The sequence below is a fragment of the Ahaetulla prasina genome, chromosome 14 (assembly GCF_028640845.1).
Source record: "Ahaetulla prasina isolate Xishuangbanna chromosome 14, ASM2864084v1, whole genome shotgun sequence".
Lineage (NCBI taxonomy): Eukaryota > Metazoa > Chordata > Lepidosauria > Squamata > Colubridae > Ahaetulla > Ahaetulla prasina.
The window spans coordinates 23,042,835-23,070,758 of NC_080552.1; the positions used below are offsets into that span (position 1 = coordinate 23,042,835).

The following is a 27,924-nucleotide window of genomic DNA, read 5'->3' on the forward strand; positions in this document are numbered from 1 at the left end:
GCAGAAATGCACTAAAAAGCCATTTGATGCAGACACACAAAAGCTTTTTGGAGAGGAGAGGAACAGCACAAAATCTGGGCCTTTTGTATCTCTGTAGGATAATATATCCAGTTTGTCCTTGAGGTTGTTCTTGGTACAGTGGAGATTTCCAGGCTGAAAGCAAATTTCCAGAAAAGGGGCAATTTGTAAAATGGGAGTCTGTCAGGGAATTGCGCAGCAGGTGTCCAAATGGAATCAGAGACACTGGCACAAACTTGCAGTTTTATATAAATAAATATATTTAAATAAGATAGGCAAACAGGAGCATCGTCAGGTAAATCAACCCAGCAGCAACACCATGAGGTAAATCACAGAGAACACCGCGCACACAGAAGAAAAAGGCGGGAAACCAGGAAACGCCCCCTTTACATTCACAGCAACCAATCACAGCTTAGATTGCCTCACACAATGGCCAACTTTCTTCAACTAAGTAGCTATAGCTGTGTGTTTTTACTCATTGTCCAACCCTTCACTTCTCCAGCTATTAAATACCTTAACAGAGATATCTTAACATTAAATAGCAGAGTCTCATTTTCCTAGATTGAATTAAATATTTTAACAGAGTCCCATTTTCCTGGATGTATTCTGAGGAGTCCTTTATGCTCTCTGAACTTGCAAACATTTCATTACCAAACTAGGTAACATCATCAGGGCTAATAAGGAGTGGGACTTACTCTCAGTTTATGTTCTTACCCTGTCAGTGTTGGTGGGGCTGGTCTTAGAGGTTTTTTGATTGGGGTATTTATTGTTGGTTTGTTTGGCAGTTCTTTGATTGGGGTATTGTTTACTTGATTGTTGGTCTGATGTTAATCTTGGAGTGAATTTGCGCTCATTTGGGTGTGGATTGCTGATGGGGAGATGTTTGGGTCTCTTTCCCCCCCAAAAAAAATGCCTCCCCACCAGCAATCCACACCCAGATGAGCTTACATGAACTTCACAATTAATATCAGACCAACAATCAAGTAAACAATACCCGAATCAAGGAATTGTCAAACAAGCCAACAATAAACATCTCAACCAAAGTAAAACCTTTTAAGACCAACCCAGAGCAAGCCATTAGAATATAAACTGAGCGCAAAACCCCTCCCTTTTAGCACTGATAATGTTCCCTAGTTGGGTCATGAAACGTCTACAAGAAAACCACCAAGCTCAGAGAGCACCAAGGACTCCTCATTTCAATCATGAGCTACAAATACTCTCCTTTACTAGTAGATGTATTTTTTTGTGGCAGGGATTGCAATCAGCCCTCAATCTTATTTCCTAGGATGCTTTTATGACACCGCTCGGTGCTTCAAGTCCTATGCTTCAGTTATTAGCAACTGGAGTCAGCTAGCAGGAGAGGACCTTTCCGTTCTTCTGTGGGGTGTAATGGAAACAGAAAATTCTTGCCTTGGTCTCAAAGGAAGGTCTTCTTGGGGAAAACTGGCCTCTTCTTGACCTGCTCAGCAAAAAAAAAAAACACACACAAAAAAAGGAAAAAGCATTTCATGAATGTCTTCATTGTAACGCTGGTGAATAATGATGCTGCTGAAGCTCACAACAGCTTTGTTATGAGCATAAATCTAGCTCTTTTCAGGAGAAGTGGAGGAGAAAATGGTTAAGGAACATTTGCAAAAAGCAGGGAACATGAAAAAGGAGAGAGGCCAACACAAGCTAAAATAGGGTATCCATCACAAAAAGCAGAAGCAGGTTTCCAAACACACAATAACCCTTTGCACAGGACATTTTAGATTGTGTTAGCTTTTGTGATCTGTTCTGTTCATTCAAAGATAAACCTCTTGTTTTATGTCTGTTCTGAGTGTAGCGTTATTAAACCAGACGTCAGGTAATTTTGCAAAGTTGCCTTTAGCTGATTTTGATGCAAGGTGACTGGGTGTGACCAAGGCTTGATCTGGTTGAACGTTCACGAAGTTTACATCTTGCAGAATTGGAAGAAGAATGGAAACTGGGCACCCAACAGTCATGAACAATTAATTGTATTATAGGGACAGGAAAGCCCCCTCCCCCGACTCTGTATCCGTAGGAAGGTAATCAGTCAGGTCTTTGCATCATCAACGCTATTCTGGGTTTCTTAAGCCAAAGGATAGACAGTCTCTTGAATATGATGTCAGAATAACCCTGTTTCTACTCAAATTCCATGCCTCCAATAGTTTTGGCCTCCGATGGTGTCTTCCTGGAGCAATTGGAGAAGAAAATAGGGATGAAAAGTTGGGTCCATGGTCTAACTTTCTTTGGTTCTCCTCTCTTCTTGAATCCCTTACCAGCTCTCTGCCTGAAGAGAAGAGCAAAAATGGCACCTCCTTTGAGACTTGTCCCAAGCCAAGTGAGAAGCAGGAGACGGAGCAGGCCGAGATTGACCCCGAATACAAGCGCAGTCGAGCCAGGGAACGCCGAAGAGAAGGTCGCTCAAAAACCTTTGACTGGGCTGAGTTCCGCCCCATCCAGCAAATCCTGGCTCAGGAGCGAGCCAATTTGGCAGAGACTTTGAAGGACACCTCCACTCCGTTCCCCAAGGAGCCTGGCCCCTCAGAAACAGATCCTGGGGAATTGGAGCGAGAACGTGCCCGCCGAAGAGAGGAAAGAAGGAAGCGCTTTGAACATCTGGATGCTACTGATGGAGGAAGCCCAGAAGACTTCTCCAGGATGGAGGTGGATAGGCTTTCGGGGTTGCCTGCCACTTCAGAGGCCAAGCCTCAAAGCGTCCATGTGGAGATTGAGCAGAGGTGGCATCAGGTGGAGACCACTCCTCTGCGGGAGGAGAAGCAGATCCCCATTGCCCCGCTACATCTTCCTCACCCAGAGGAGAATGGCGAGATACTCCATAAGCAGCATCTGACTGTACTGCTGGAAAAGGAGGTAAGGAGGTGGGGAAGGAAGGAAGGAAGGAAGGAAGGAAGGAAGGAAGGAAGGAAGGAAGGAAGGAAGGCAGACCGGAGGAGGGAGGGAGGGAAGGAAGGACGACCACTGGAAACCCTAGTGGCAAAGTCACTATTCATGGGCATTGTAAAGAGACCAAGAAGACCTGATGCTTCCCATTTCCTATCTTGGAACTTGTCCACTTTAGTTCAAGTTGGAAGCTCTTGGGTCTGGCAGCTCTCCAACCAAGTTGATTTTCCTTAATGAAAATACATACTCCAACCACGATCTAGACTTGGGATCTTTGGGTCCCTCCCCATCCTTTTTTAACGCCTTCCCTGTTGCACTTTCAGCTGGAACAGAGTCAAAAGGCAGCTTCAGAGCTTTTGGAACAGAACCGTGCCCTACAAGACCAGCTCAAAGTAGCTTTGGGACGCGAACAGAGCGCTCGAGAAGGTTATGTCTTGCAGGTAGGAAGGAGAAGGAGACCAGGAGCTCTATCTCTGGTGGTCAGTTGGGCTTCATTCGTGGGGCTTCAGTCCGGGATGCCTGCAAATGGGTCTAGATTTCTAGATGACCTTGGCCAAACCTTCATGTGCTGAGGGAGATGCATGATGAGGTTAATGAATTTTGGGGTTCCCCTCTTCACAAACCCTCCCCTTTCATTACAGTATATTATGAGTGGGTTGTGCCAGGGTCCTGAATTATGTCCTGAGGGACAACATGGATTTGCCAAAGCATCCAGAAGCTTCAGAGAGGCAAAATACAAGTAGTCCTTGACATACAACAGTTCATATAGTGACCATTCAGAGCTGGAACCGAACCGAACATAAAAGTGATTTATGACCCGTTTTTCACATGACTGTGGCAGCATCCCCATGGTCAGGTGATCCAAATTCAAAGGCTTGGCAACTGACTCCTATTTATGACGGTTGAAGTGTCCCCAAGTCACGTGATCTTTTGCGAACCTCCAACTAGCGAAGTCAATGGGGAAGCCAGATTTGCTTAACAACGTAAAATGGGGCAAAATTCACTCAACAATTTTCTCGCTTAGCAACAGAAATTTTGGGCCCCGTTGTGGCCGTAAGTCGAGGACTACCTGTACTATTCCAATGAGGCTAATGAAAAAATTTCAGAGAAAGCAATTCTCACTGATGTTAAAGACAAAGTTACGAGATAAGAAAACCCCACATCAGATTCCCAGAAAGAAGACGTTGTTTTATTCCAAATTGCTGGAGAGATGTCTTTTTTCAATTGGGTCTGGCATGTATTTATGGGACACTCGGGTCAAATCTCTATTTCTAACATTTTTGCATTTTTCTTTCCTCCTGAAACGACTGAAAGTTGAAACTTCTCTTAGCAGGAAATCCCTGGAAATGGACCGTTGTGTATTCTGGCTCAGAATATCCTAACCTCATGAACTTGGAGTAGTTCATTTAAAGCAGGGGTCCCCAAACTTGGGAACTTTAAGACTAGTGGACTTCAACTCCCAGAATTCTCCAACCAGCTATGCTTTAAGTCGTAAAGCTCCCAAGTTTGAAGACCTCTGGTGTAAAATACTGTGTTTCCCTGAAAATAAGACCCTGTCTTATATATATATATATATATTTAAAATTTGAATTTATATCCTGCCCTTCTCCGAAGACTCAAGGTGGCTTACACTGTGTTAAGCACTTGGCCTTGTTGCCATGCGCTCAAAAGCCCGATTGGGCTTATTATCAGGGGATGTCTTATTTTGGGGGAAACAGGGTAATAAAAGTTTTTAGAAAGTAGACCCAAGTCACTGGTCAAAACCTAAATTGTGTGTTGACAAATTAGTGATATTGGCTGTATATTTCTCCTTTTTCCCAACTCCTATTTTTTAAAAAAGAGAAAGAAAGAAAGAAAGAAAGAAAGAAAGAAAGAAAGAAAGAAAGAAAGAAAGAAAGAAAGAAGCCGTGCTAGGCAATCCTGAAGGCAAAGTCCAAATCTGGCACTTTTGGTGACCTTGTTGACCCACAATAAAACATTTTTAGCCTTCTTCCTTTCTTTCTTTCCCTATTTGTGATGTCCACATTGCAGGTTTCCCTCCCATCGAGTCTTTGAGATCTGTCTAGAGCCAGGTTGCACGCATGTCGAACTTGGAGCCCTCCTGAATCTCTCGCAATACAACTTTTTCCTTGCGTCTCTCTTGCCTCGAGCCTGACTGCGCTCTTCGTTTTTAACAACAATGGCGCATGACTGGTTTTTCCTGCTTTTCTCCAGACAACTAGCTCCTTTTCGGAGGGGGAGATGGCTCTACTAATCTTCCGTGGGGACAGGGCACCGTGCATGGGGGACTGTTCTGCTGTGAAAGCATGGATCTGAGTGTCACATCTGTGGGCTGTCCCTTCCAGCCATCCCAGGACAGCGAGGCAGGGCTGGTGATGAGGCTGACCGCTGGGCTTCTTCTGTCTGTGTCTTTTCCATACCGTGTGGCCTTCTTTCCCAATCATTGCACGAAACTCTGTACATTCTCCTGTCTGCATGAACCACGTTTTTCTTTTGCATCTCTTTGAGGATTCCTTCTTTGGGCCTTTGTTTACATCTTACCTCTGTCGTTCCACCCTACTTCTCTTGACATGCAGGCAGAATAAAGCCTAGGTAGACCTAGAACCGTGATGGCGAACCTATGGCGCGGAGCCATATCTGTGGGCACGTGAGAGTGGCCCAAGCTCAGCTCCAGCGTGCATGTGCGTGCCGGCCAGCTGATTTTCGGCCTTCCGGGCCCACCCGGAAGTTGGGAAACAGGCTGTTTCCGGCCTCCAGGGACGGTGGGAAAGGCCGTTTTCTCCCTCCCCAGGTTCCTAGAAAGCTTCTGGAGCCTGGGGAGAGCGAAAAACGGGCCTTCTGGTCCCACCGTACCATCGCGTACCAAAAGCGGGAGGAGTGGGGGGGTTCGCACACGCATACACAGGGTGCATTGAACTATGGGTATGGGCACACACGTGTGCAACCCCCCTGCCCGCTTTTGGCACGCGACGGCAAAACAATTAGCCATCACTGACCTAGAACCTCAACATCAAAATGTCATTCCCACCTTGTTTTTCTAGGAACATAAAGCATCAAATGCTATTTTTTTCCCCCTCTAAAATTTAGGGCAGAAAGGAGTTGGGCCAGCTACAGCGAAGGGAAGAGGGAAAGGGACAGGGATGTGGATTTTGTGGGTTTCCTGATTCTTCTAGGACTTCGTTAGATGAAGTTTGGTGTTATTGTTTGTTTGCAAAAAAACCCCACTAGATTGAAATCTGGATGGCAGGAACACAACTCAGCCACCACTGGGCAGAGAAGCTTAGAGCTCAACCCAGTCTTGAAAGTTTGAGAGACCTTTGACAGAGAAAAAATCCCCGAACAAAATTAAGACGTTTATTATTGTTAACTAAAAGTTTGCATACCATCCAACTCCCAACAACATTCGAAGCAATAAGACGGGGTCCTAATAAATGAGCAGTGAAGGACAGCAAACCAGGCAGGGGAAAAAAAAACCCAAACCTACACAATGAAAAAGGGGGCTCAGTCACCATTGCCAAAGATCTGGGTGCAGATCCAACTCTTCAAGGCCCTTCAAAACACCAGTAGGGTGGGGTGGGAATCAACTGGACGAAGGAGGAATTCCACAGGGAGGGCCCAATTCTGGCCCCCATTTCTAGCTCAGCTTTGAACCTCAAAGGTGAGGATTTGTCTTTGCGAAGTTGCTTGCTCTTTCCTAGCGTACCGTTACGCATCCCTCCCACCCCTCCTATTTTCATTCTCTCTCCAATCTCTCCTCTACTTGTCTTGCGCCATTATTTTTCCTGGTGTCCATCATGGTTTTTTTTTCTTCCTCCCTTTTTGTTTACTCAAGTTGTTTCTTTCAGGGTCTTTGTGTACAACCTGTTGTCGTGTTTTATCATCCATGCTGTCATTGTTAAATTGGAAGATGTTCTCCCTCTTATCCTCAAAACAAAAAATGGGGGGGGGGTTGTTTCTGGCTGTTTTTGAAAAAAAAACCAAAAAAAACCCCCAGGAGACCATTCCGAATTGGAGCTGAAAGGGAGCGAACAAACCCGTTCAACACGTTCTATGGCCTTAAACCTAACCAGAGATGTGACACTCAGAACCTGGCACCAAGAATGGTACTAATTTTCTATTCAATTAATTTTCTTTTAAAGACTGAAGTGGCCTCCTCCTCCTCCTCCTCCTCCTCCTCCTCTTCCTCAGGGGCCTGGGAGAGGCTCCATAAAGTCAACAAAGATCTCCAGGGCGAATTGGAAGCGCAATGCCAGCGCCAGGAGATGATCAATCAGCAGATCCAGTCGCTTAAACGTAGCTATGGGGAAGCCAAGGATGTCATCCGACATCACGAAGCAGAGATCCAAAGCTTGCAAGCCCGACTCAGCAACGCAGCTGCAGATCTCTCTATCAAGGAGCAGACCTTGGCCAAGTTGAAGAGCGACCTGAAGGCCGAGAAGAAGAAAACGGAGGAGCAGATGGAGGAATGGCAACACAGCGAAACAACCCTGAATTCCCAGCTGAAGGCCAGTGAGCAGAAGCTGAAGAAGGCGGAAGCTCTCCTGCTGGAGAAGACCCAAGAGCTGAGAGATTTAGAGATGCAACAGGCTTTGCAGAGAGACTACCAGAAAGAAGTCCAACGTCTCCAGGATCGCATCACTGATCTGAGCCTCCAGCTGAGTGCTGGCGAACAATCCCGAATGCTGATGGAAAGGAAGCTCCAGAAGAATTACGAGTCTTTGCTAGAAAGCTGCGAGAGGGAGAAGCAACTCTTGATCCAGAGCCTCAAAGAAGCGGAGGATAAAGCCAGCGAATACGAGAACCAGCTTCAGAATAACGAGCAAGAGAAGGAGATCCTTCTGAAGGAGAAGCTGAGTGCCAAGTTTGAAAGCAGTGAACTAGTCCATCAACTGGAGGACCAGCTAGAAATCAAAGAAGCCAGCATCCGGAAGCTGGTGGAACATATCAAGAGTCTTGAGGAGGAAAGGGATCAAATTAAATGCCGGTTCCAAGAGTTGATGAACCAAGTTGCAGAGTCCGATAACGAGGTGGCGAAGTTGCAAGCCAAGCTACAGCTGGAGGAGAGCAGCTACCACACTCTGGAGCGTTCCCACGAGGTGGTGTCAGAGCAGTTCCATAACTTGCAGCAGATTCTGAAAGAGAAAGAGGAGGAGTTGAGACAAGTAAGAGAAACCCATTTGAGCTTTGTGGAGAAAAAAGAGCAGGACTTCTGTGAGCCTCTGATTACCGTGGGTAGCAGTCAAGAAGAAAAAGAAGACCACCTGGCCAAAGAAGAGGAGGATTTGAAAACATCAGCTGAAGGAAGTTCTGTGCTGAAGGTTGCAACGAACGCAACTGAGATTGGCAAGGTTGAAGATCCAGCACAATATTCCCCAAAGCAAGGGAGGCTCCCAGATCTGGGATGCATGCTTATTGATGATAGTCATGAAGGAGCCAGTAGCAGCCAGAGGCAAACCTGTGGACATACGGTGGTGAGCATTGAAGAATGTTCTTCTCCATCAAAGTCAGTAGATATTCCAGAAATAGAGATAGGTCAGAAAGATTCAACGAAACTTGATGCGGAAATACCAGGAGCCAAAAGACAACGGATACGTTTCTCCAATATCCAGTGCCAAAAATATATTCATCCTGATGGATCGGAGAAGATGTGGGCCAGCAGCACTTCCTCTGACACGAGCCAGGAACGGTCTCTTTCGGAAGAAAGTATGACTTCTGAACCAGCGTTTTGTTACCCAGCCTCAGGTGACTCTGAGACCTACTTATCTATCATTCACTCCCTGGAAACCAAACTTTACATCACCGAAGAAAAGCTCAAAGATGTAACCATGAAACTCGAAAGTCAGCAGGGCCAAAATCAAGACGCCCTCATGGCCCTTCACCACCAGTGGTCCGGCATTGAAGCTCAGCTTAGAGAACAGCTTCAAGACAGCTTGACTCAGATTAGAGGGTTGGTGTCTCAGGTAGAAAGCGAGAAGGAAGAAAAACTCAAGCTGAATGAGAACCACATCTACGAACTGGGCAAGCTCCACGATAAGACTAGCCGAGCATTAGCGTGTCTAAATCAGCGCAGAGAAGAACTGAAACAACTGGGCACCTCTGGTAAAGAAAAAGAGGGAGAGATGTTCTTGGACGCGCTGTCCAGCATTGAAAGTACTTTAATGGATGCGATTCAGATGTTACAAAAAGCACTTCCTCCAGCTGAACACCAACCAGAAGAGCATCTTGCAGTCCAAGCTTTGCAGACTAAAGACATCTGCTGGGATGAGAACAATGCTTCTCCCCAAGGGAAGCAACAGCTGGAATTCTCTGTAGAAGAGCAGCTGAAGTTGCTTTCCAGGAGGGTGGCTTTTGAAGCTTGCTTGATCAACCAGATAGCAGAGTCTCTGACAGATGCCTCTTCAAAGATCTCAGTGACTCTCGGAGAGATTCATGCCACCCTGGAGACAGTCTTATTGGAGCCTTCCAATATCTCACATACGGCTGTGGCTTTGGCCGACATCTTGTCTAAGAAGCTGTTGTTGGAAGATGAGTTTTGGAGACAGGTAGAAGAATTAAGGAAGCACTTGAGGGTCAGAGAGGAAGGGAAGATGGAGACCTTGGACTTCCCTCAGTATCTCATCCAGTCGGTTACCGACAGTACGCTGGTTAAAGCCGAACTGGGTTTTGTGGCTCAGAAAATGAGAGAATCCTTCCATCAGAGATTAAAAGCCATGGAAGAAGACCTCCACAACGCCAAAACAGCCCTCCAGCAGCATAAGTGCATGTTGGAAGAAATCATTAAAGCCTACAAATCTCCTGAATTTGATGGGATCATGTACCAGATCTCCAAAGCTCTTGAGATCCAAGAAGGCATTTCAGAAGCTGCCCGACCGACTTGGCACGTCAGCCTTCAGGACCGCATTTTGGAAGCTCAGAGCATACAGGATCTCAGCAGTCAAGCTCTGGCTGCTATCCAGGATGATCTGGCTCAGCAGCTCAAAGACAAAGCCAATGTTCTGAAAGACATTGCGGCTGCCCTCCTGTCCGTGTCCCCTGATAACGCCTTGAAAGATTGTCACAAGCTCCTCAAGATCTCACGCAGTCCTCCTTACGAGATGTGCATGGGGGATCTCGAACGCTACTCTTCTCTGTTAGTTCAGGATGCGATTATTCAGGCCCAGGTTTGTTACGGGGCCTACAGAGCAAAGCTGGAGTACACTAAGGAAGCCAAGGTGTACAAAGAGTCTCTGCAAAATATGGACACTTTATGCCAGGAGCGCATACGGGCAGTCACGGTCCTCAGGGAAGAGTATGAAATGCTGCTGCAGAAGCAGCAAAATGAATTTGCTGAGATGATTGCCATGCTCAAAAGAGAGAACGAAGACCTCAGAGCCAAGGTGGAGCAGCTGGACAACCAGCGGAGGCTCCTGGAAGAGGAGGAATGTAAGCAGAGCCAAAAAATAGCAGAACTTCAGAGCCAGTACGACGAGGAGATGCAGAAGGTTGTTGAGCAGCTCCGCAGGGCTGAGGACACCCTGCAGGTGGAGCAAATTGAGGGGAGCCACCAGTTGGAAGCCCTTGTGCAAGATAAGCAGAACCTGGAGAGATACCATCTTGATCAAATGCAAAGCTTAGAAGAAAAATTCCAGGTCAAGATGAAAGAAATCCAGGTCCTCCATGATGAGGAACTGCAGATCTTGCAGGAACGCTACAACCAGAATCTCAAGAGCTTGGAAGAATCGCTGGAGAAGTATCAGAAGAAGCCTCCTGAAACCACCTTCGGGATCATCACTGGTGCAGAAGAAGAGGAACATGACAATGGGATCCAGGTCTTGGGAAATGATCCCAATGCCCTCCACGGATTGAGAGAGCGGATTCAAGAACTGGAATCTCAGATGAACGTCATGAGAGATGAGCTGGAGAGCAAGCAGCTGGAAGGGAACGTGCCCACCTTGAGGGAGAAATACCAGAAGGACTTTGAGAACCTTAAGGTCTTTGTTCGTCTTTTCTTGTTACGCGGTCATGTAGTCTGACCCCCCCCCCCATCCCTTGTTAAGAGCAAGCATGCTAATTAACCAACTGGCCTGTGGGTAGAATCCAGCGATAGAAGCTTTCTCAAGGCATTTCACTTTGTTAAATAGCGACCATGGCATCAGTTTAGCTTCCTAGGGCCTTGGACGCATTTAAACCAGAATATGAGTCCTTGGGACTAAGCAAATCCCTTGACCTTTTGGGAACAGACTGGCCATTTTTTTTCCAGGGCTGACATCATTTTCTTGACATTAAGAAGTTCAAGTCACCGAGCAGTCCAACTTAATCAAAGGTGACCTTCTGAAGATTAAGAGGGTTGGAGGGCAGCGTGCCAGGAAAGTTCCAGTTGAAGATAACACCCACCAAGTTGAGGGTCACAGACTGTCCTTGGTGGTGGTAGGGTTTTCTGCCCCTAGAAAATCTGGCCTATCTCCCCCTCCCTCCATTAGACAGTGAAGAAGGGGGTGGAACCTGGTGACATCCCTCTGATTTGTAATAATTACACACCCTAAAGAGGGCCCTTGTCTTTTTTTCCCTTTCATAATGGAACAGGGTGCTTGTTGTTCCTCATCATTTACTCACCATGTCTAAAAATGTTTAGCTGGATCAGCATCATTGCTTGTGCTTAAAATCTCCCCAACTACATCCATTCAAAGCCCATCAAATTAGGAAAAGAACTGATTTTCCAATAAGGATTCTCCTTTGAGATATATGCTAACTCTTACGGTGTTCCCTACTTGAAAACTCTTGTAATTTCACTTGGGTGTAAAGAGGTGGAACGTGGTGACATTCCTCTGGTTTCCCATAATTGCACACCCTAAAGAGAACACTTCAACATGGCAGCCTAACCTTAAAGTAGGGAGGCTCATTATTACTCATACCACACATTGATTGAACAATGGGCTGTGGTGGATTCCTGATTTTGAATAAGAAGTAGCATTAGAAGCTATGGTGGCGCTGTGGTTAGAATGTAGTATTGCAGGCTGACTCTGCCCACTGCCAGGAGTTCAATCCTGACTGGTTCAAGGTCGACTCAGCCTTCCATCCTTCCAAGGTTGGTAAAATGAGGACCCAGATTGTTGGGGGCAATGTACTGACTCTGTAAATTGCTTAGAGAGGGCTGTCAAGCACTGTGAAGCGGTACATAAGTCTAAGCGCTATTGAATAGAATAGAATAGAATATTTTTATTTATAGACCGCCCTTCTCCCGAAGGACTCAGGGCGGTGTACAGCCAAGAATAAAATACAGAAAGAAAACAACAATACAAAACTAAAAACAACCCTTAAAAAACCTATTTGATATGGCTACTTATAGATAAAATATTACCCTCTAACATTTACAAAAAATTTAAACCCATAAAATCAATTTGATAATTTAAAATTTAAGCGAAATTAAAATTAAATTTAAGCAATTTAATTTATTGCTATTGAGAGAGGAATGGTTTAGGGAATCTTTACCCATGTGAAGTCCTACTCCTGATACACAAAGGGAGAAGAAGGATTGAGTAGAGTTTGCAAGCTAGGATTAGAACTGTTAGTCCCTGCAAGAACAGTCTTTTTTCCTCCCCAAGTTTGAATGCCCACATCTTTTAGAACCTTTTCATGGGTTCCTAAAATAATACTTCCATAAAGCTTTTGGACTGCTGCTTCCATTATAGTAAGGATGGGTAGTGGTGGTGATGGAGGATGTTCTAACCTAGCTAGGCCTTCACTAGAAGGGTTGTTCCGTCAGGGACTCCGGTCTTCTCTGTTGGCCACTTCCCTTTCCCCTCCAGACCCTGCCTACATCGTCACTGGAGGGTGGTTATTGTTGTTGTTAAATGGACTGGGGCAACATGCCAAGGTAATCCTCCTTTCTGATTTTCTTGAAGGCAACATGTGAACGGGGGTTTGCAGCAATGGAAGAGACCCACCAGAAGAAGATTGAGGACTTGCAGAGGCAGCATCATCGAGAACTGGAGAAGCTGAGAGAGGAGAAGGACCGTTTGCTGGCTGAGGAAACGGCCGCCACTATCTCCGGTAGGTCCAAGGGAAGAAGAGAAGGCAGGTGTGTGTTTTTCCTGCAACTTTGTGTAGGTAGTCCTCAGTTTACGACCAGTTGCTTAACCACGTTATGATGGACTTCCCCACAGCTACATATGACCCCTTTTCAGAGTTATGACAGACGCACACAGTCTCACACACACACACACACACACACACACACATACACACAAACAGTGGTCAATTGACCATGATTTGCTGGTTTCCAGTGTTTACTTCCAATTTCTGGCAAAAACAACTCCCAATTGGAAAAAAAAGGCCACAGTGTTCACTTAATGACAACTGCAAAAAAAAAATGTGTTAAAATCTGATTTGTCCTCACGATGCCTCAATTTACAATGGCAATAACTTTTAACAACTGTAATTCTGGGCTCCCTGACAGTTGTAAATCAAGGATTTCCTGCAATTCTTCCTGTCCTTTCCTTTCCAGCCATAGAAGCCATGAAGAACGCTCACCGGGAGGAACTTGAACGGGAGTTGGAAAAAACCCATCGCTCCCAAATTAGCAGCATCAATTCAGACATTGAAGCTCTGCAGAGACAATACTTGTAAGCCTAGTCTTGGTATCTTCTGGTTGTCCACGTCAAATGCTTCTGGGGCCACCTCGGTTGGATTCCGTTGTGCATTGGATATTCTGAGCTCGTCTGCAGCCTATGAGCATTATCAGAGCACACAAACACACACTAATACAGGGGTCTCCAACCTTGGCAACTTTAAGCCTGGAGGACGTCAACTCCAGAATTCCCCAGCCAGCAAAGCTTTCTGGGAGTTGAAGTCCACCAGGCTTAAAGTTGTCAAGGTTGGAAATCCCTGCACTAGTACACACACAAACACCCACCCCATTTCATTTCCCTTGTCTTCTACAGCTAGCCAGGTGGGGAGCATGGCTGTCCACACCAACTGCTATTGGCTCATTTTCCTTCTCGGTTTCTTAGACTCCAAAATTCTTCTATTTGTAGTACATTTTGTTTTTATTTATGAGCCGCTCCATAAGCCTTTGGCTGCAACAGAGACATATTTTCTGCAAATATATGTGTGTATTTTCTCTCTCTCACACGCACACACACTCATAATTTATGTTGAGGAGGTCACATAAGGGTAATAAACAGATTTATTCTTGCAGATGCACCCAAAAAGATGACCTAAACTGAATTTATACATTTGTGCTTTAGGAGAAATGAATTCCTCATGTCCAATTTGGACCAAGCTCAGTTTCTAGAACTTTGCAGATAATTTTTGGGGAAACCGCTTAAGGCTTTTCTCAAAAAAAAAAAAAAAAAAAAAAAGCCTTACATGTATGACTGTCTCAGTTTTCTACTCTCTTCATCCATTCTCTGGGAAGGTGTTGTGACCCAGGCCCCAGTAGGTAGTAGGAAACTCGATCAGTGTAAAAACGAACAACCTTTATTTGAACAGCTGAGAATTAACTCATTCTTAGCATAGTTCAACTAAATTAAAGCAAATTCCCCCCCAACACAATTCCTCAGTCCTATCACCAACCTTGGTCCAATTAGGCAAACTGCCAAAGGCCTTTCTTGGCAAAAGTTCAGAAGACACAAAATAAATGCAAGAAAACGAAGCTATCAACGTTGTTTTTCGGCAAAGAGCCCAAACGCCGTTGCTGGTGTTTTAAGCATTATGGGAGGAGCCAATCATCTCTTGGCCCTACTCCCAAGTCGTCCTCTTTGCTTGAGCTGCTCTTGCCTTCTGGCAGCTCTCCTCATGCATGCATTAGGAACAGGCTCCTCCTGTTCCTCTGCCTCACTACTGTCAGTCTCTGGAGGCTCTGGAGTCCGCACCTCACTCTTCAATGGCCCTGGCCCCACCTCAGCCTCCAACACAGAGTCCTCATCCAGGCCTTCCCTGGCCTCCAGGACTGGCCCACACTCTTCCTCAACCTCATCGCTGTCTGACTCTGTTGCCAGCTCTGCAGGCTGCTGGCAGACCACAACAAAGGGAGGGAGGGAGGGAAGGAAGGGAATAGATGGATGGATGGATTTTGGACAGACTTTGACTCAGGCCACTAAAAGCTAATTGGTTTACATTTTTGGAAAGGAGAAATTATTTTGGGTTTTGCTGTACTTATGATAAAAAACAACCATGATTGGATTGGGAAGGGATTTTTTAAGGGCTGAGTGAAGGCAAGAAGTGCTTGGAAGACCTGGGAGGAATCGAAACTTGAAAGTTCTCACATTGCATGGATGCAGTTTCTGCCTCCTCCTCCTCCTCACTTGCCAAGTTGGTTCCTGAATGGCCTTCCAAAGTCAAACCCCCTTTCTCCTTTGTCCTGCCCACAGGGAGGAGTTGCAGTCTGTCCAGCGGGAACTGGAAGTCCTTTCAGAACAATATTCGCAGAAGTGCTTGGAAAACGCTCACCTCGCCCAGGCTTTGGAGGCAGAGAGGCAGGCCCTCCGACAATGCCAGCGGGAGAACCAGGAACTCAATGCGCACAATCAGGTGAAGCCTTCCTGGGATCTGAGACAGTTGCTCTAAAGCGCCTTTTTTTCAAACTCGGCTACTTTAAGATGGGCGGACTTCAGCTCCCAGAATTCCCCACTTCGCCATGTTCAAGGACCTCTTGAACATGGGGAAGTGGAGAATTCTGGGAGTTGAGGTCCGCCCATCTTAAAGTAGCCGAATGGGTGGGAGGGATGTGATGATATACATGGGTTCACTCTGCATGCACAAACGAGGTGAAAGATTCCTGTGTTCTGGAAAAATGGATGTAAAAGTTTTCCTGTATTGGATAATAGACGGGTGGTCTGTTGGCGTAATTCTATTTATTCTGAACAGTCGTGCATTTGTGGTTTCCTCATAGGAGCTGAACAACCGCCTGGCTGCAGAGATCACCCGACTACGGACACTGCTAACTGGGGAAGGTGGCATGGAAACGGCTGCCTCTCCTCTCACCCAAGGCAAGGATGCCTATGAGTTAGAGGTGAGTTTGCTTGTAACTGTTGAAAAGGTCAGAAATCCCTCCTTCCCTCCTTATTATCACAAAACTTTCCTTCCTTCCTTCCTTCCTTCCTTCCTTCCTTCCTTCCTTCCTTCCTTCCTTCCTTCCTTCCTTCCTTCCTTCCTTCCTCTTTTCTCTTCCTGTTTTAAAATCCTTACTTCTTTCTCTCCATTTCGTCTTTTCTATCTTTCTTTCCTTTCTTTTCCTTTGTTTTTAAAATCCTTTCCTCCCATCTTCATATTTTTTCCTTGATGTTTTTTTAAAAAAAAGGTGTATGTCCTTGACTTTCTCCCTTGCAGGTCCTGTTGAGAGTTAAGGAATCAGAAATCCAGTACTTGAAGCAAGAGATCAGCTCCTTGAAAGATGAACTGCAAACAGCACTGAGGGTAAGAATTTAGAAGCAGGCATCCCCTTAAAGCCGTTAACAAGTGATTTAAACCTCCTCATTTGTACCCTTCGAGCTAGGTAGAGCAGTCATATTTAGAAGTATGTTTTAGGTCAGGAGTGTCCAGCCTTGGCAACTTTTAGATAGATGGATTTCAACTCCCAGAATTCCTCAGCTAACATGGCTGAAGAACACGATGAAGAAGAACCTGGCAAAAAAGGGACCATCTTTAGAGTTTTAGTGGGTGATTAACACGTTGAACTAATGGCTGTTGAAATTACTAGTATTGTCAGTTGTCTCTTTTGCTTGGCCCATGGAGACCAAAAGATCTCAGCTCCAATTGTCTTTTGCCTTTTCTCCAGGATAAAAAATATGCCAGTGATAAATACAAAGACATCTACACGGAGCTCAGCATCGTCAAGGCCAAGGCAGACTGCGATATCAGCAGATTGAAAGAGCAGCTGAAGGCAGCCACCGAAGCCCTGGGAGAAAAATCTCCCGAGAGCAGCACCGTGCCCGGATACGGTAGGTTCACTGCTTTGTAATTTCATATTTTGGGATGCTGAATCAAAGAAGGTGGGATCTGATGATTTCGGGCAAGTTTTCCTGGAAAAAAGCTGGTACACATTCATCGTTGCAAAGACCACTCTTTGATATCTCCTTGAGTTGGACTTGGTAGATTCAAGGAACCTAGTATTAGAAGTAATGGTAAAATTGGATTTCCTGAGGCAGGGATATGTATTTTGGAGTGTTGTTGCCTTGAGGGGAAAGAAGCTGAGATAGTGACTTTCTTTTAACTCTGTTTGTTTGGAAAACTATGACCTACAGGTTTGAGGAAGAATTATATTGACTTACTTTCCTTTTTACCCATTTAGATATTATGAAATCGAAAAGCAATCCTGATTTCTTGAAGAAGGACAGGACCAGCATTGGCCGGCAACTAAGAAATATCAGGTCAAAGGTGTGTTGATGAGGTGTTTCCATTTTCCCTGTATAACATGCTTAGACATGCAACACCTTAGTAGTTGTCCTATCGATGGCTGATTCTGCCTCAACAGATAGCAACATCCAACCAAATGTAGCTGTTGGCTAAGCTGGGATACTTGGATGGGGGAATCCACCTGAGGTTTCCAAGGCTTTGGGATAGCTTGAGAAGCCAATCCAGAAGAAAGGAGAAGCTATCCCCTTTCATAAGTGTGCTGAGAACATGTAGACAACATGTTCATTCTTTGTGCTTTGAGATATAAGCAACACATTTAAAGCATGAGATCTTAGGACATTGTTTCTCAAACTTTGCAACTTTAAGACTTGTGGACTTCAACTCCCAGAATTCCCCAGACTGCTATATGGAAGTCCACTTGTTTTTAAAGTTGGCAAGTTTGACAAACGTTGCTTTAAGGGAACATAGTTTCCCATAGTCCACAAGGGTGGACCTCTTCATCCTTTAGTTCCTTACCCAATTCTGGTCCACCTGTCTCTCCTTGCATATTGGCATTTATTAGGAAAAGAATGGCAACCCTGAGCTAAAGCCACCTTCTTTGTAAGCATCTGAACCCCAAAATTCACAGAAAGCACCCGCAGATTCGAGAAAGGCGTTCTATCGTTTATTAAGTTTACATTGGTTTTGTTGATATCCTGCCCCTTTCTCTGGGTACCACTTCTTCTTGCACCGGAAGACCTAGCAGCTTCTCTTTATTACTGATTTGTGTTTTTAATTATTATAGTTGTTTTTTTTAAAACGGAATTGTTGATTTATGGAGCCATTCGGGCTTGGCCTCCTCCTTAAAGGCGTAAGAAGAAAGTTGCTTGCATTGTGGCCCGCAATAGGATTTTATATCTTTCTTGTTTTTGTTCTTTTGTCTTTGCTTCGGATAACAGTCGGTAATTGAGCAGGCTTCATGGGATAACTGAAATGCACCAGGTTCCAGGGTCCCTGCCATATAGGTAATCCACCCACCCACCGGTTCAACGATGCTACTTCTCGGAGGTTGCAGTGTACTTAAATGCATGTTCTGCTGATGTTTCCATAGCTAATCAGGTCCTTCCCTCCACCCACCCACTCCCCAGTAGCCATGGGGATTGGGTTAGGTAGAGCAGGGATAGACCCCTCACGCCCAATCAGTGGCTGCATCCACCTTTCTATCTCACCCTGTCTTCACTGACATCCATCACACGTTTTCCTTGCCATCTCGGCTGATATGTGGGGAGTTCTGTGGAGCATGAGAAGATGCCTGCATGTTGGATTGACTGTGCATGCTTCCACTGACCACTCTTCAGGTGGCACGAGTTTCTGAGCAAAGGATCCTGTTCGAGTCCTGAGTTTTCGATGCTGGCTCACCTCGGCAAACAGACAGTTGGTGGCACAGTGGTTAGAGTGCAGTATTGCAGGCAACTCTGTTCACGGCCAACAGTTTGTTCCTGATCGGTTCAAGGTTGACTCAGCCTTCCATCCTTTTGAGTTGGTAAAATGGGGATCCAGATTGTTGGGGGCAAGAGGCTGACTCTGTAAACCACTTAGAGAGGGCTGCAAAGTACCATGAAGCAGTATATAAGTCTTAAGTGCTAATGCTGTTGCTATTGGTAGAGTTGGTGGTGTTTGCAAAAGGAAAGTATTCTAGTTGTTTTGCAATTAGAAGTTAATTTTATCCATTAGATATAATGGCCCAAATCATTGCATCTATCTTATTGGGCGTGTGTTCGGATATATAATGTAATATAAAATTACATATATGTGTGTGTATATACGTATATGTATAATTTTAATTGAAACTTTAAAAAAGGAAAAATCTAATAAAATCTAAAAATCTAATAAATAAAAAAAGATTAAAACTAATAACACCAACTAATATGAAGTAAGGAAGAAAAAAGAAACAAAGCAAAAAGTGCAAGAAATGGGAAAAACTTGAAGAAAAGCCACCTATCTAGGGTTTTTGCTGATTTTCCTATGCCTTAATTGACACACAGCATTGGAATTTTTGGTTTTGACCTAATGCAATCAAATCAAAACCCTATTCTTCTCTGATTCATAACAGAGGTATAACATTCTGCTCTTCCCACCATGAGTTAAGAAGCCAGGATCTTGGTTCATTAGGGGGGGAAATGTGGACATTCCTTCTATAGTCCCAGTTCTACAAGAGACCCCATCCTTTATAAAGTGTTAATATGTTGTCCCATAGTGACATTAGGAAACTGTCTTGGAGCAAATATGTTAGGAAAGGACAACTTTGTAGGTCTTGTGGAGTTGAAGGCATCTGGCGATACTTCAGAGAATCTCTAGGGGGGGTCACTCTAGTTAGCTACGCCTGTGGTCATCTCGCTCTTCCTCCATCAGGCACCGATTCTCTGGTAACCTTTCTCTATAATGGTGCTTTTTCTTTCTTCCGCATGACGTAAAACCTGAGGATTTGGTCTCTCACTATTTTATCTCCTCTGCCTGAACACCTGCGTGTTGGATTTGGTCCGTTCCAGAAGAGCAGCCTTTTATGGTTTGCTTTTTTCCTTCTCTCTCCCCTCCAGAGTCTGAAGGAAGGTCTGACGGTGCAGGAGCGCCTGAAGCTCTTTGAATCCAAGGAGTTGAAGAAAGACTAATGTTCTCCTTCGTTTCCGGCTTGGTCACGTGCACCGCCTAGCTTGATGCATCACGACACGAGCATCCTTCTTCCTTTTTCCCCCTCACCATTTTGATCCTTTTTTTTTTTTATGACTACGCTTCGCTTGGCCGGGAGCGGGAATTTTTCTAGAGCTGCTCTGGATGAACGGACTGAACAATTCCGGATGTTTGTTTTTTTTCTGTCCACCATCAAAGGGATGAAAATCACTGTTTCTCAACCTTAGCAAGTTTAAGATGTGTGGACTTCTGCTCCCAGAATTCCTCAGCCAGCAATGGGGAATTCTGGGAGTAGAAGTCCAGGCATCTTAAAGTGGATGAGGTTGAGAAATACTGGATTAAACAGATTCCTTGACATGTTCTGAATGAAAAGATCCTTACTTTGGGCAAGAATGCTGGGGAAGATTGAAGGTTTTTCTCCCTTAAATATATATATTTATCTCCTTCCTAGTGTATATCCACTACATTGAGTGTCAGTATTAAGGCTCAACGGCCTATTATAAGCTAGCCCTGTTTTACTGATGTGTTGGTATCACAACAGGGCATTTGGAAAAGGGGAGGGAGGACACACCTGCAGCTTAGCTCCACCAGTGTTGAAGAGTAACACAGCACTTAGGCGCATATTTTGAGCCACTCTGAAACAAATTCAGCTTGGCCAAGCAAGCTCCCCAACACCCCTGGATGGTTGAGAAACACAAGGGGGAAAGAAAACAGTCTGGACTGTCCTTGATCTATTGTGTGGTTTGCAGAGATTCAGTCCTTTGTGTAGCTTAGCAATCTTCTGAATTTTATTTTATTAAGCCAGCTAAGAGCCATGGTTAAGGGCTGGCAGATTCCACCTTAGCCAGGATCTTGGGAAAAACATAGCTCTTAAAACCGCTAGCAACCATTGTCCTCTTCCAGTTGGAGTCACCTTTTCTCCTAGTCTTGGTGGGTTTTGGGCATCCGTCCGAGAGATTTCAGGACATTTCTCTCGTCTGACGAGGATGGAGAAACCAGGTTTTATCCTAAAGTACAGATCCTCGCTTCCTAAAGGTGACTTTAAAAAAAAAAAAGGATTACCGGTATATCTGTCTTTGAGAATCTATTTGGGCCTGATTGCACCATGCAGTACCTGTGCGAGGGATATTCCGTTGCAAAGGGACACCTGAAAACGGGTTGGGAGCTAAGCCCAGTTAAAAGTGGCCTTCAAAAAAAGACCAGGCTAACCATGATCCCAAAGCAGCTTTAGTGCTTTCATCCACTTGAAACGAAGCAGGACTTTTGATTGTCCCTCCCATATTTTGGGCCCACCCATCCCAAAAATGCAATTAATAGATTTCTTGATGCTCTGGGATCCAGAATGTATACAGCTTTCCCAAGAAAGGCCCCTGGAATGGATTGAAATGTCTTTGCCAAACCCGATGGAACAGAACACCTTGGAAGTGGGTGCTTAAAATTTCAGGATTAACATCTCGCCAGCATTATGAACAAACCTTGTTTCAGTCTCCCCAACATTGCAGAAGATTAGGGTGCTCCAGCCCAATTCTACAAATCGGAAGTCCCTTAAAATGGGGAGTTTTTGCTCTTACTGGGTTGAGTTTCTGCTGCAACTGTCTAACTTTGGGACAAGCCCAACTGTGTGAAATCTTGCTAATCTCAGTGAGGGTTGGTCCATTTCTCTGCATGCAGGTTTTAGAATTTTTAGACCCCTAGCAATGAAATAAGTTGTTCCAAAACAGAAACACCTTACAAGATCACCTGTCTCCTAGAGGTAGACCTGAAGCAAAAAGCTACCCTAGTATGCACTACCTTAAAGGCAGCTGGACAGAGGAAAACGTATGAATTTCAGGTGCCTGGTTGTATTTGACATGCCACAAAAATAGTATTCAACAAAACGTAACTGCCCTGAATGGCTAGGACTAAGGAGATCTTCCTATTTTTACTTTAGAGGTTGGGCTTTTCTTCTTCAAGACTTCTCCTAACCCTGAGCAGTTTTTCCTATCTGACTGCAAATTGTTGGTTGAGGGTCTAGAAGCGTGATTCAAAGTACGTATGGCAGCCCCAAGGATTGGTGTGCAAATGGCTCTTAAAAAGGCGTGTTCAGAGGCAGGTTGTTGCATTTTCACCCAATTCTGTATTTCGGAGATTTAAGAGAAATGTGTATTCTTGATGAAGGTTTGGCATTGGTTGGATGTACCGTGCAAACACACCTGAAGTACGGCTTTTGGGATTTTGTCCACGGCTGATCTTGTCTCTTTTTTCCCACCCACCCACCCCCCTTGTTTCAAAGCAGGATTCCTGTCTTTTCTTCATGCGATTTTGCTTTCCTTTTTTCCTGCTAAGAAACAAAAGGAGGATCCAGGAATCCGAGCAGGATGTTCTTCCTATGACAGAGGCTGCCTTCAAGCGGCCCTGTGTGGTGTTGAGGGGTGGGGTGGGGGGAATTGTTGCTTTTTGTAATGACAATATACTTGATTAGAATCTCACTGGACTTCTTTTTTTCTCCATTTCAATGGTTCATATGCAGTACTTCGTTGTGAACACTTCGAGCACACGCACGCTTATCTTTCCTTTGTAATTCCCCCCCCCATTTTTTAAAGCTTTGTTATTCTCTAAAAATAATTTAAGACCTGTATAGTATTCAAAGCACGCCATGTAAATATTTATTATGCAAAAACTCGCGGAGGGTTTTATGGGGTGACTTTCTTTTTTTTTAATCTTGTTCTAATACGGATTTCCTTTGGACTTGGGAAAAGGAAATTAGTGTAACCTGAAATCCTGCTTTGTTCCCTTAAAGAATGTTGGTTGGTTTGTTTGAATGCTATAAATATATTTTTAAATTTCTCTGATCCTTTTTAGTTTTGGAAATGCCTCTCCAAAGAAAAAAATATGTAGTGTTTTAAAACCTAATTGCTATACAATACTTTTCTTCCTCATTCACTTCAGTGAGCTTGTAATGGACAGTGGCGCAAATAATCCCGGGCTATGCAGTTATGTTGCAGTAAACTCAGTTTAATGGACTCATAGGAAGGTGTTTCTTAGACCTGAATGTCCATTAACGAACGAATAGGATTGTATGTATGCCTACAGCGGCCGATGGATTTTGTCTGGTGCATTCGAAATCTGATCAACAGAAGGTCCAATAAATTGAAGATTCACTGCATGTTCACTGAGCAATGGTGATAGTAGCATCTCTTAAGTCATCAAAGGTACACCATGTTGTTGCACGTTAACCCTGTGGCAGATTAAACCAAGCAGTTCTGTGAAGAAATTAAGTCACCTTGCTTCTCACTGTCCATAAATTTGAATTATGCTATTCTGTACTGTGGTCACAGCATGGCAGAATAAGCTGCTGCAGTTTTGATAGCTCCTTTTAAAGTTACGCTATCGTGCACCACAACGGAACTTCAGAGGGGAAGAATACCCTTGCTGGAAGAATTTGAGCCTGTGACTGAGCGCAAGAGCTGAGAAATATTCCTAAAATACCTAAGGGAAAAATCTTGGATTTGCCATAGAATTAACAATGCCATAACTCTGCGTAAATCAATAAAATTTGCTGTTAACAGTGGAAGTCCATCTGGGTGGTGAGAATTCGGGGTTATTTCCTTCTTTCAATGGAGTAACACCATCACTACTTTCAGTGTAAGAAACAACCACATGTAAATGTCTACGTCCTGTTGCTGAGAGTCTGCCGACCAGTTCCTACCACATGAACCTGTGGCTGAAGGAGAGGGAGTGGGAGGTTGTTCACAAGGACTGCAAGGAGGCCCATCTTCATGGCCTACTCATGAGCACCTTCAGAAGGTTTCTGAGGCCACCACGTCTGTCTCTGTCTTAAGTCCCACGTGAGTTTCATCACCAAGTTGACTATAGCTTGATTGGCTCACAAGGTCATCTGAGAACTGAGTGTGGGAATGACTAATTCAGTCTTTCTCAACCTTGTTAAGAATTCTAGGAGTTGGTCCACCCATCTTAAAGATCCCAAGGTTGAGAAACGCTGCTCTAATCCATATCTTCCAGCAAAATTTAGGGTGTAAGAAGGTGGGTCCATTTGGAGAGCCCTGTGAACTAGCAGTCCACTCCAACCAAGAGGACTCGTGGAAGTCCCAGCAAACTTAGCTGCTGAACAGTGAATCCTCTCTTGTTCTCAACGAATGTGTTTTGAATCTAGTGAGATTCCGAGTGGCGTTTTTTCTCCCCCCCCCCCCCATGCTTTTAAGGGAGTCAGTTCCCTCTTCTGCTGTTCACTGTAGAAGTATCACTTCGGTCACAGTATTTATTCCTTACAAACCTTGTGTGACATGCTAGGGTTCCCATGGATGTAGCTGATGATTTTGTAAATATAATTACTTAACTATACATAAAATTATATCGTAATAAACTATTTTTGCACCACCCTTGGTATGCTGTAATGAAGGTTTTTTGGTAGATGGAGATGACGCGGCCTTCAGAATTACTCCTTAGGTGTGATTTTATTACAAGTCATGGGTCCTGATGCTGGCTTCCCCACAAATCTAACAATTGCTGATAAGTGGAACAGAGTATATGTTGCTGAACTGTTCCAAGCATGGCCAAAAAAAAAATTGAGAGAAAGAAATGGAAACAGCAAAAATAAAAATATTGATTAAACTGCCCGACTCCAGACCCTCTTAGAGATAGAGGTAACTATTTCATAACTCAAGTGTTAGAGTCCCAAAATATTATAATAATTCCATTCACACTTGCTCTCTGGAACCACAGCTTTAATCATTGAAAAAAAAAACTAAACAAACAAGACCTGATAACATATTCAAGGTGTTCATGCATTAATAGTTACTTCTATTTCTCCCAAGAATTCTCTTGCAATCTTTCTCATCAGTAATACAATTTTAAGTAACAGAGTTAAATCCACCAGTCCTAATGTCCTCTGACATAGAGAAATATTTAAGCTGAAATATTTAAATTGCGATCATACTTATGGCTGGATGTTGCCTTCTAGTGCAATACACCATGCAGGGCAACGGTTCTGCCTCTCTCCATATTCTGCTGCCAAGTTCTTACGTTCCAGGATTCAAATCAAACAAGCAACGCATAACAGAAATAAGAAACAGAAACAGAAACAGCACTCCCAACTTTACTGGTCTTTTGGAAAATAAAAGTTGTTCTTGGGCCTTCCTGAGCCTTTTCTCTCTTTCAATTCAGATGCAAGATCTGATTCCACATAAGCACAGAAGTTAAAGGCAACATCTTAGAATATTCCCGTCCCATATGCAGGAAATGTGCTTATAAAGATCAGCATACAATTCCATCTTTGCATTCTGTTCTGCAATAATGCAGCGTTATATCCCTTCTTAATAAAGCCTATTTCAAGTTCTAATTCTTGGAAAGTAAATTTACTAAACACTTAAAAAGTACACTGCTTGTGTTATTTCCCGACTTGCTGCTTATCTTTTAAAATAATTATGTCATTCTCAACATGAGAAATTTTGAACCAAATGCTCCCAAACTACTACTTTTTTTGCCACGCTGTATATTTTTGTCCCTGAATTAACTTTATCCATTTTCAATCCCGGTTTTCTCATGTTTAGAGAAAAACGTATAATTAGCAGGATTGTAGTTTTCCCAAATCTTTTCAAATTCTGCTAGAAAGATGTTCACCAAAGCCTGGTCTTCTACCACCAGCACATTCTCTCTGTTGGTCTGGATTGCTTGGGTGGTCCAGTTCAAAGAGCCCGTGATCAGCACCTTCTTGTCCACTATGGCAAACTTATGGTGCATGTAGCCACTGTCCTGATCGTGACGTACCTGAATCCCTTGGAAAGAAGAGAAAAACCCACTCAACAGCAAGGATCTGGCTGGTTGCTCAGCTGGGTTTGGGAGAGTCATATAAATTTAACCATCGGTAAGACCAAAGCACCTCATCTTTCAGTCTTTATTGCTGGCTTTTGTCCTCAATCCACTTGCCTTAGCCCAAATCTCTCCCTTTCCTCCTTCCACCATGTAAACCCTTTCCACTTCCTTTTCACGTTTTTCAGCCCCAGGCCAGTGTGACCAAAGCAAAGCCATCAGGATGCGAGGGGCCCTGGTGGCCTTGCAATTACATCCAGAAGGGGAGAGCTTCCCCAGAAAGGCTCAAAGAAAGCCTGATGCTCTTGACCCAGCCCTGGTTTCCCTCTCCCCAACAGGACAAAACAACCCTCCCTTTTCACTCCTTTTGACCACATTCACATTTAGTTACCACCCCTCAAGACTTGAATGCTCCTTAGGGCTATTGGGCAGGGAGGTTAAACCAACCCTGGGAGCGGATTGCCTTCTCCTTTATGGCTTGAAATGGGATGTCATAAACCCAGGCAGATGTTCAGATGTTTGGGGCTTGAATCCTTTTGCCTGCCCTCCAGCCTCACCATTGATGGGTAGCTGTGTTTCGGTTAATAAACCCAATCGACCCCCCCCCCAACTTACTCATTACAACATCTCTCCTTGCCCATTTTCCATTCCCAGGTAAACCCCGGACCACCACCACTCCCAATCTCTTGTTGCTGCTTCACCTTTTCCTCCAGTAGCTTCCTAATGGTTCATTCCGATTTCCTGTCTCTGGTTAAGTTGGTTCTATTTGTGGTTTTGTTCCTCTCCTCCTCCTTGCCCCCCCCGCCCCAAAGACACCAGATGGATGCCTCCCCCCCACAATGTTTTAAAGCAGAGGTCTTCAAACTCAGCAGCTTTAAGACTGGTGGACTTCAATGCCCAGAATCCTCCAGCCAGCTGGCTAGAGAATTCTGGGAGTTGAAGTCCACAAGTCTTAAAGCTGCCAAGTTTGAAGACCTCTGCTTTAAAGCAAGGGTCTCCAAATTTGGCAACTTTTAAGAATAGAATAGAATAGAATAGAATAGAATAGAATTCTTTATTGGCCAAGTGTGATTGGACGCACAAGGAATTTGTCTTGGTGCATAGGCTCTCAGTGTACATAAAAGAAAAGATAAATTCCTCAAGATACAACACTTACAACACTTAATGATAGTCATAGGCCTGGGGGCTTCAACCAGCCAGCCATACTAGGGAGAATTCTGGGAGTTGAAGTCCACAATTTATTTATTTTATTTATTTATTTATTTATTTATTTATTGTTTCAATTTCTATACCGCCCTTCTCCCAAAGGACTCAGGGCGGTTTACAGCCAAAGTAAAGACAGTTAGTACAATTTTTAGGACCAGTTTAAAAGGAAATTAAATAAATTAATTTAAATTAATAAAGTTGCCAAGATTGGAGACCCTTGGTTTAAAGGAGCATTTCTCAACCTTTGGCCCATTGAAGAGAAATGGACTTCAACTCCCAGAATTCCAGCAGCCTCGCCCATCCATCTCCCCGCCCTGATTTTCCTCGCTCGGCCCCGCCCACCGCGGCTCGGCCCCGCCCCTCACCGGCTCTCCTCAGCGGGCCGATCTGCGAGCCGCGCAGCGCCATGTAATCGGCATCGACGACGAGGCGGACGCGGACGCCGCGGCCGTGCAGGAGGGTGACGGCGCGGCCGAGCTGCGGGCTGGAGAAGGCGAAGAGGCAGAGATCGAGCGAGCGCCGCGCCGCCAGCACGCGCACCAGCAGGCGGCCCAGCGCGCTCTCGCCGTGCGGCAGCGGGCACGCGCAGGGCGCCCCGGCCAGCAGCTCCTCCGTGCACGTCACCCTCGAAGGGAAGAAGATGACCTCGCTGGCCGCCGGCCGCCGACGCCTCAGCAGCCAGCCCAGCAGCGCCTCGAGCGCCGCGCCCAGCCCGACGGCCACGACTACCCGCCACATTCTCTCCTCAGGCCGCGCGCACCTGCGCCGCACGTTTGAATCTTCCCTCCTCGAGAGGCGCGCATGCGTGCTCCACGGAGGAAAAGAAGAGCGCATGCGCAGCTTTCACGCCAAAGGGGTTGGTTTTTGCCACGCATGCGCTTTCCGTCTTGTCTGTCCCTCTTGTGCCTTGTGAACTTCAACTCCCATCATTCCCAGACGGAATTTTGCTCTTCAGGCCTTGTGGGAGTTGGAGTCGTTATCTTC

At 44.9% G+C, this 27,924-nt stretch overlaps 2 protein-coding genes across 7 annotated transcripts in view; one reads left to right on the plus strand and one right to left on the minus strand.

The window, feature by feature from the left end:
* The window catches only part of MPRIP (myosin phosphatase Rho interacting protein), a 78,241-nt gene extending 55,489 nt beyond the window's left edge, over nucleotides 1-22,752 (plus strand). For 3 of the 6 annotated variants that reach the window (XM_058157191.1, XM_058157194.1, XM_058157193.1), the window contains exons 14-24: nucleotides 2,304-2,895; nucleotides 3,249-3,365; nucleotides 7,065-10,895; nucleotides 12,807-12,954; nucleotides 13,409-13,526; nucleotides 15,276-15,435; nucleotides 15,797-15,916; nucleotides 16,234-16,320; nucleotides 16,682-16,844; nucleotides 17,195-17,280; nucleotides 19,836-22,752. In XM_058157191.1, coding sequence (XP_058013174.1) covers nucleotides 2,304-2,895; nucleotides 3,249-3,365; nucleotides 7,065-10,895; nucleotides 12,807-12,954; nucleotides 13,409-13,526; nucleotides 15,276-15,435; nucleotides 15,797-15,916; nucleotides 16,234-16,320; nucleotides 16,682-16,844; nucleotides 17,195-17,280; nucleotides 19,836-19,907 — 5,494 coding nt within the window. In that variant the 3' untranslated portion in view covers nucleotides 19,908-22,752. Of the gene's footprint in view, nucleotides 1-2,303; nucleotides 2,896-3,248; nucleotides 3,366-7,064; nucleotides 10,896-12,806; nucleotides 12,955-13,408; nucleotides 13,527-15,275; nucleotides 15,436-15,796; nucleotides 15,917-16,233; nucleotides 16,321-16,681; nucleotides 16,845-17,194; nucleotides 17,281-18,197; nucleotides 18,264-19,835 lie in introns of all 6 variants that reach the window. The other 3 variants (XM_058157192.1, XM_058157196.1, XM_058157195.1) reach the window with 3 other exon arrangements.
* Nucleotides 22,753-24,207: 1,455 nt separating this feature from the next.
* PLD6 (phospholipase D family member 6) lies at nucleotides 24,208-27,848 on the minus strand. Its single transcript, XM_058157209.1, has 2 exons — nucleotides 27,306-27,848; nucleotides 24,208-25,700 (listed from the first exon to the last, which is right to left on the minus strand). The coding sequence occupies exons 1-2, from the start codon at nucleotides 27,772-27,774 to the stop codon at nucleotides 25,441-25,443; spliced, it is 729 nt and encodes a 242-aa protein (XP_058013192.1). The 5' UTR covers nucleotides 27,775-27,848; the 3' UTR covers nucleotides 24,208-25,440.
* Between the last annotated feature and the right edge of the window lie 76 nt (nucleotides 27,849-27,924).

Coding starts and splice junctions, on each gene's coding strand:
- PLD6 (XM_058157209.1), bottom strand. CDS start 27,774: ATGCGCTCTTCTTTTCCTCCGTGGAGCACGCATGCGCGCCTCTCGAGG. Junction 25,701..27,305: donor CGGCCCGCTGAGGAGAGCCG/GTGAGGGGCGGG, acceptor CTTCTTTCCAAG/GGATTCAGGTACGTCACGAT.